The following is a 7495-nucleotide window of genomic DNA, read 5'->3' as shown; positions in this document are numbered from 1 at the left end:
AGGCCACACAAGATCCTGCATCAGAAAAATAAAGGGCAAAAAAGAAAAGGTAGACCGGAAGTGACAACATGAGGGGGTCCTTGGAGATGTGGAATCTTGGGGGAAGACTTGATGAATAATGGACTCTTCCGGGAAATTATAGTTCTTGGAGTATTAAAGCATAATTTAGGCAGGAGATGGTTATTAAAGAGACTCTGGGACTCACCTTGTGTGGCAGATGAACAGTATCAATCTGGGAGAACACAAGGGTGGCAGAGTATTGGGGGAGGGGTTGTTATCCTCTTGAACATCAACACTGAAGACATGGGCACAGGTTAGACATCAAAAAAGGCATTACAGAACAGTATAGAGAGCACACATTCCAGGGTTTGAGGGTGCCAAAGAAAGCAGGCAATGAAAGTCAGCGAGGGGATTGAGGTGCAACCTGTGGGGGCTTCACTTGCAGCCATCCTGGTAAACTGCTCTCCTATGTTAATTTTTTCAGCATCACAAAGTTGCTGTAGAGCCATGAGGTTAAACGTATCTTGGTAGTATCTTAAGTTCTTACGTCTCCTACTCTAGGCAGTCCCAACTTGAATTTAGATCGAGCACAGCATTTGGCCTCCGAGACTCCATCTTCTCTGTGGCATCAGAGAATCTTTTAAAGGGTGGAATTTTTTTTTCTTGCTGTCCTCTGATTATGGAGAGCAGGAACTCCAGGGCTGTTCACAAGCCCTACTGGTAATCATGATAAATCCTTGACGCTCTGGGAAAGGGAGAGATTCTGAATCTCCTTAGGTCACCAGGCAGAATGTAGCCCCTGAATTATAGAAAATGATGCACACTGAGTGTGAGATGGCTCGGTGGAATAGATGTCCCTAGCGTACAGTTGTGAGCCCTGAGTCTGAATCGCTGGACCCATGTGAAAACTGAATGTCGGGACCAGTTCTTGTAACCTCATCACTAGGCAAAGATAGAGGCGCAGGATCTCCAGGGCTCATTAACCAGCCAGTTTAGCTGAAATAGAGCGTGCTAGAGGAAGATGCCTTGTGCAACCTCTGACTTCACACACACACACACACACACACCATGAACACACATAACACATGAATACACATATACACATATGTAACCCCCCCCCCCCCCCCACACACACACAGTGAAAAGACAAATCAGGTCAATAATTGCTGGCTGTGTCTTTAGATTTACTGCTCTAATATTAGGGGACATTTTACAGAATCTGAAACCTCTGTCTGCTTTAATGTATCAGCGACTTCCTGTTTAACCAGACATTTCTCAGGGAACGGTAGAGGATTAGTTTCTCAGGAGCAGCCCTGCCAGCTTCCTAAAGGTGCACGGAGACAGTCACTGCTGACTGCATCTCAACTGTACAGATGTTCATGTAGCTCATTGTCTGAGGCACTGGTTTATTGCTGCTAAGAAACACCACGACCAAGGCAACTTCTTCTATAGAAGAAAGCATTGAATCAGTGCCTTGTTTATTGTTTCTAATGTTAGTCCGTGATCGTCATGGTGGGGAGCCTGGCAGCAGGAAAGCAGGCATTGCTCTGGGGCATGAAATTCACAAGTTAGAGGTGGGGTGGGGCGGGGTAAGACTGGGTCTCACGTGGGCTTTTGTCGTCAAAAAGCCTTCCTCCAGTGACGCTCCTAACAAGGCCACAGCCCCTAATCCTTTCCAAGCAGCTCCAGAAACTGGGAACCAAGCATTCAAACACACGTGTCAACAGGGGCTATCCCCACGCAAGTCGCTACATTCAACAGTTTCAACGCTCAGTCTCATTGACAAGTTTGCTCAGCCTCGTGTTTTAATTCCACAGATGTTCTGGTTTAGGCTTTCACCAAATTGAACTCCTTACCTTCTCTGAGATGAGACAGGTAGCCAGAAGTGGGAATTTCAATATCAAGCGACCTTGCTTTTAGCCCCGAACTTCCAGCCAAGTTTCTTTACCATTTTTGCAAACCTGTGTGAGCCTTTAATTTCTTGAATAAGAGGCCAAGAACCTGGAAACACTGGACCCCAACCCCACCACCACCAGATTCTCCCTTTTCAAGCTCACTGGCGTTTCCCGTAAAATTAGCATCTTGGGAAGAGTACATATGCTCTATGATGTCTTTATTACACGGAAATCAGAGCAGGTGCCGCCTCTCGGGCTGAACTGCGCATGTCAGTGAGCTGCCGTTAAACCCTGCAGCAGTGTTTGTGACGACTTTTGCATTCAGCAGGCAGGATGGAGCATCCGTGCGTTTTCTGATTCTTGCAAAGGCCACCCATTCTCTCACATTGTTGAAATCTTAAATGTCTTTTGTTCCCTGTAAGAGAAAAGGGAAAGAAGCGGTGAAGAAACAAATAGCTTCAAACAAACAAAAATACAATAATGTAATGGACCCAGCAGGGGTGGGCGGAACAGGCCACAAGACCCACACCAACTTTCTAATGGATCAGATGTGACTCGAGCTGGGTCATTTTCTCATTCGCAGACTGTTACGAAGAGTGTTAGACGAGGAAGCTCATTTGAGAACGTATGATTTCAGTGTTGTTGAACGGGACAGCAGGAAGCCAGCCAGGCTTACTCGCTCACTCTCTGTGGCTTGGGGTAGCTGAGGCCACGCAGCCACTGGAGCCTGTTTTTTGTTGTTATTATTTTTTGTTTGTTTTTGTTTTTTCTTGGTCCAGCTGAAAGTCTGTGGCGCCTGTATCTTAGTTTCGTTTTCATGTGAAGACGCTTGGGTCAGAGAAAACACCGCACCTGATTGTGTTCCGAGAATGTGAGTGTGATTCACTTCCCTGCACGTGGCCTCTATAAAGCCTTCCCAAAGCGTCTTCCTCCTAGACAGTCAAAACTTTCCTAGTGAGCAGCAAATATCAGGCGACACACAGTGAGAGAGAGCGGCAGAAGTGGTGTGCCGCTGACAGCCTAGCGCTGTGCCTCCCGTTTGTGGTCAACGGTCCTATGCCCCAGTGAGTTAGGCTAGGGAGAATGAAGCTGTGGAGAGAGTAGGGTGAGTAGAGAGAACCGGAATCTTGACCGAAAATCAAGAAAGCCCAAGAATGAAGGACAGTCATGAGTCAATGCTGGATCTTGTTTCTATCAAGGTCTGTGGCTTTTCGAGGTGTTGTGTTTGTGATGGAGAGCACAACAATTGGGAATGAGAGACTTCAGATCTAAATACAGACTAAATATAGATCTAAATATAAATATAGATCTAAATGGGGGCTGGAGAGATGGCTCAGCGGTTAAGAGCATTGCCTGCTCTTCCAAAGGTCCTGAGTTCAAATCCCAGCAACCACATGGTGGCTCACAACCATCTGTAGTGAGGTCTGGTGCCCTCTTCTGGCCTTCAGGCATACACACAGACAGAATATTGTATACATAATGAATAAATAAATAAATAAAATATATAGATCTAAATATAGCTACACTGCCACTGTAGGAAGAAAACAAAAACACACATGCAGAGACAGACATCTGCTTCTACCTGGAGCCGCCTCCACAACCATATCTATCATCAATGAATATACCCATTATATCCAGTTATCATCTATAAGCTGTCAATCATCTGTCCATATCCCCTTCCCCCTCTCTCTTCCATTAGGCTGTTCAAAAATTGTTCGGTTCTCTGTTGTCTTGACATAAAAATATGATGGTCTTATCTTTTGCCAGATACATAGCTATGAGCCTAGTCAGTGTGTTTTGAGCAGAAACAATGCCAAGTGGGTTCTTAACTGCTAGTGTGGAACCCCTTGGATGCCCTTCACTTTTGCACTGGGCAGCAACACCCATGATAGTGGCTGTTGCATGAGCCTGGACTGAGCAGAGCACCCCAGTGATCTGAGTGGATTTGCACCTCACCGAGGAAGAATCCCTGTGTTCTTGTAAGACTGGGGACATAGTTTCTCCATACAAAGATCACCCAGTAAAAATGAGACCACTTCATTAAATCTGAATTTTTATGTAGCTAAGAATTAAGCTTTTAGAATAAGCACACTTTAAACATTGCATGACCATATTCACACCAAAAATTCAATTTTTGTTTATCTAAAGCATAATAAACTTATTGTCTAAGATTGTTGGAAATGTAATAGTATTTTCTGCAGAATTGAACTATTTTTACTTGTGAATTTTGCCAAGTATCGTCTCTCTTAATGTAGGTTACATCATGTCTACATCTCAGCTATAAAATGCTCTATATCTATTGCTGCAAAGAGTAAATTAGCTGTTGTATGTTTGAAGCCTGTACTGTGCTGTGGGGGTGTTCATCTTCAATCATAGGATTCAGGAGGAAGAGTGATCTGAGTTTGAGGCCAGTCTGGTCTACAGAGTGAGTTTCTTGCCAGTCAGAGCTTATAATATCTGAAAAATCTGTGTGTTAAAAAAAAAAAAAGGAGGCATTCGAGGCTAGAGAGATGGTTTGGCAGTTAAAAACACCATTCTTCAGAACACACAAATTCGATCCCCAGCACCCAAATCAGGCTTACAACCACATGTAATTCCAGGTTCGGGGAGTGCAACGCCTCCTCCAAAGGCATTGTATTTAAAGGGAAAATGGATGGACTTAGTGTATGTAAAGCACCACAAAATCTTAAAAAGAAAAAATAATTACATATTCTACCTCTTATGCAGAATCTCTGTGTGTGTGTGTGTGCACGTGTGTGCATGTGCGTGTGTGTGCACGTGTGTGTGTGTGCGTGCGTGTGCGTGTGTGTGTGTGTGTGTGTGTGTGTGTGTGTAGAAATGTACTTGTGGGAATGGTAGAACAGGAGCAGAAGACACAGACTGAGTATGTGGATAAGAAAGGGCTGAGTGACATGAGGGTCGACATGAGACATGGAAGAGAATATAAAGCCAGTTGCTTTTCTGGTTCTCATCCTGTCATATGGTTTTTTTTTTTTGGCTTCAGTAATGGCTAAGTGTGTGAAATATATTCAATACTGAAAGTGTGAGATTTAACATAAAGCTCCACAACTTTTGTCCTGAATGCCTATTCTAACTGGATAGAGCTCACTGAGTCGTCTAGACTTTGGGTCTGGCTAATGTTGATGTGTGATGTTTGTATTTACTTGCAAGGCTTTTTTAAAAATAAAGTTAAAAATAAAATAATAATAAATATTTCATTTTTTTAGAAAAAATGGTGTTTGGGAAGAGAAAGTGGCCATGATCATTTGACACGATTGCTGTTTGTGTTGGTGCTGCTGTTTTCATTCACAGGAAGTGATTTGTAATCTGAAGACACATCAAAATATTGTCTGTCACAATTATTATTACCAGATAAAGAACTTAAGGATAGGGCCGGGCGGTGGTGGCACGCGCCTTTAATCCCAGCACTCGGGAGGCAGAGGCAGGCGGATCTCTGAGTTCAAGGCCAGCCTGGTCTACAAGAGCTAGTTCCAGGTCAGGTTCTAGAAACTACACGGAAACCCTGTCTCGAAAAACCAAAAAAAAAAAAAAGAAGAAGAACTTAAGGATGTCATTTTTTTTAATTTGTTTAAGCTTCTCTTTGTTTGTAAAGAAGTATTTCCTGCCCACCGCCTTCGTTCCTCCCCTGTCACGGTGATAAAAGTAACTAAAGGAGACAACAGCCTTCATCTAGCTCACAGTTCAAGCGACAGCCCACCAGGGCTGTGAAGTTGCATGGACAGGAGCTTCAGGGAGTTGGCCGTGTTGCATTGAAGAAGCAGAGGGGCAAATGCATGTCTGTTAGTGCTCAGCTTACGTCATCCTCTCTGATACAGTCCAGGATCCATTGCCCAGGAAGCACAAGGCTCTTCCCATCAGTTGACGTAACCAAGATAACCCCCGACAGACACACCTAGAGGCCCCTCATCTACACCGTGCTGACTCTGTCAAGTGGAAACACCAGTGACATTATGTAACGTATAGCCGTGTCGTATTCTTGGTATCTGTCTCATTTCATGCCTGAATTATGAGTTTGTTTGGTTTGCTCCAGGCTCCGAAGTCATCTACTGCCTCACCCATTCAGCTGGGGTCACAGCTTACCTAATGCTGTCTGAGAAAGACATAGAAGAAGGAGAAAAAGAAGAAACAGCAGCTTCATGGTGAGAAGTTGAGTTCCTGGCGTGGAAGGAGGGAGCGGCAGTGTCTGAGTGTGTTGACTCCTTCTTCAGAGCACATCAACAGCAGCAGGTATCCTGGGGGAGCTGGAATGATTCAGCTAGAAGGAAAGCGTATATTCTTAGTGCAGATGTGTGAATAGGACCGTGGTGTGACTAGGGAGATCTTACCTTCAGAACCCATGATTACAGACCCAAGCTGCCCTCTGTCAAAAACAGAAGCATTTAGCTGAGCCTGCCACTACACATTCGTAATTCCAGTGCTTAGGAAGTAAAGGGCAGGAGGATTGGGAGTTGAAGCCAGTCTCGGTGATACAGTGGGTTACAGGACAGCACAGGCTACATAGTAAAAACCTGTCTCAAGAAAATCAAAAGCAGCAAGCAAGAAAAAAACCCCTACATGGGGTTTATAGTAAGTCAGGATTTTCCAAGGGGTTTCGTTTCTACTCATGATTTGAAGGACTTGTGTTTAGTTTTTATTTTATTTTGTTTGTTGGTACAGAGTCTCTCTATGTAACACTGACTGACCTCAGACTTGCTGGGTTGACCCGACTGGCCTTGAACGTGTAGTGATTCGCTTGTCTCTATCTCTCAGGTGCTTGGGACTACAGGAATATACACACACACCCTCCCCAAGAAGCTAAAAAATTAGAAGAGACTTTGTAAATGGAAACCCCCTTCTTTGCTTATTGAGTTTCAATTTGTTATGCTAGCCAATGGAGAAAGGCTGCTCCTGCTCAGGTTCAGCTGTCCCTGCGGCCAGCTCTTGTATTGCCCACAGCTGGTGAAGCATGCAGGGACAAAAGATCCTTAATACTGACGCTGCATCAAAGACGTCAGTACATAACAGAATAAACGTATGGGCAGACAGAAGAAGATGGCAGGGAGATGAAGAAATGCTAGAGTTTTTATGTTCATGTCCCCTGAAAAGCTCCGTGTTGAAAAGCCAATCCTAAGGAGTAGGACCAGTGAGAGTCAAAGCATTGGGGTCAGGGCCATCGTTAGATAGATCCATGCCCTTACACGGATCTGCAGAAACCATCAGGGGGGTTCTCAACCTCTGTGACTATGAAAAATGAAGTGTGTGCATCTGTGTGTGTGTGTGTGTGTGTGTGTGTGTGTGTGTGTGTGTGTGTGCAGCCTCTTAAAGGAACTGAGACACTAAGAAGTAAAGGACACAATAGAGTGAGAGGAGGGAGGGTGAGGAACTAGGAAAGGGATTCAGAGGCCAAATATCCCTACTCACTTACTAGTATTGCCCTACACTGCTGTATCCCGGTTGCGGAATCAAGGGAAGATGGTGCTTGAAATGTAAGCATCAAATAAATTGCTCCACCTCTGAAGTAGGCTGCATCTTTAAGTAGGTAGGGAAAAAGGAATCTTATCTACAAGTTAAAATATGTAGTTAGGTAACTGGGCTCAAAG

The 7495-nt window shown here is 44.4% G+C and overlaps 1 protein-coding gene across 1 annotated transcript; it reads right to left on the bottom strand.

Annotated features, from left to right (window-relative positions):
• Nucleotides 1–2179: 2179 nt before the first annotated feature.
• Nucleotides 2180–6054, bottom strand: LOC119811193 (beta-defensin 33-like). The gene is made up of 2 exons (XM_038324831.1): nt 5997–6054; nt 2180–2310 (listed from the first exon to the last, which is right to left on the bottom strand). Exons 1-2 carry the CDS (start codon nt 6052–6054, stop codon nt 2180–2182), a joined length of 189 nt encoding a protein of 62 aa, XP_038180759.1.
• Nucleotides 6055–7495: the final 1441 nt, after the last annotated feature.

The sequence above is a fragment of the Arvicola amphibius genome, chromosome 4 (genome assembly GCF_903992535.2).
Source record: "Arvicola amphibius chromosome 4, mArvAmp1.2, whole genome shotgun sequence".
NCBI classification, from domain to species: domain Eukaryota; kingdom Metazoa; phylum Chordata; class Mammalia; order Rodentia; family Cricetidae; genus Arvicola; species Arvicola amphibius.
This window is presented reverse-complemented; position numbering and strand designations above follow the sequence as displayed.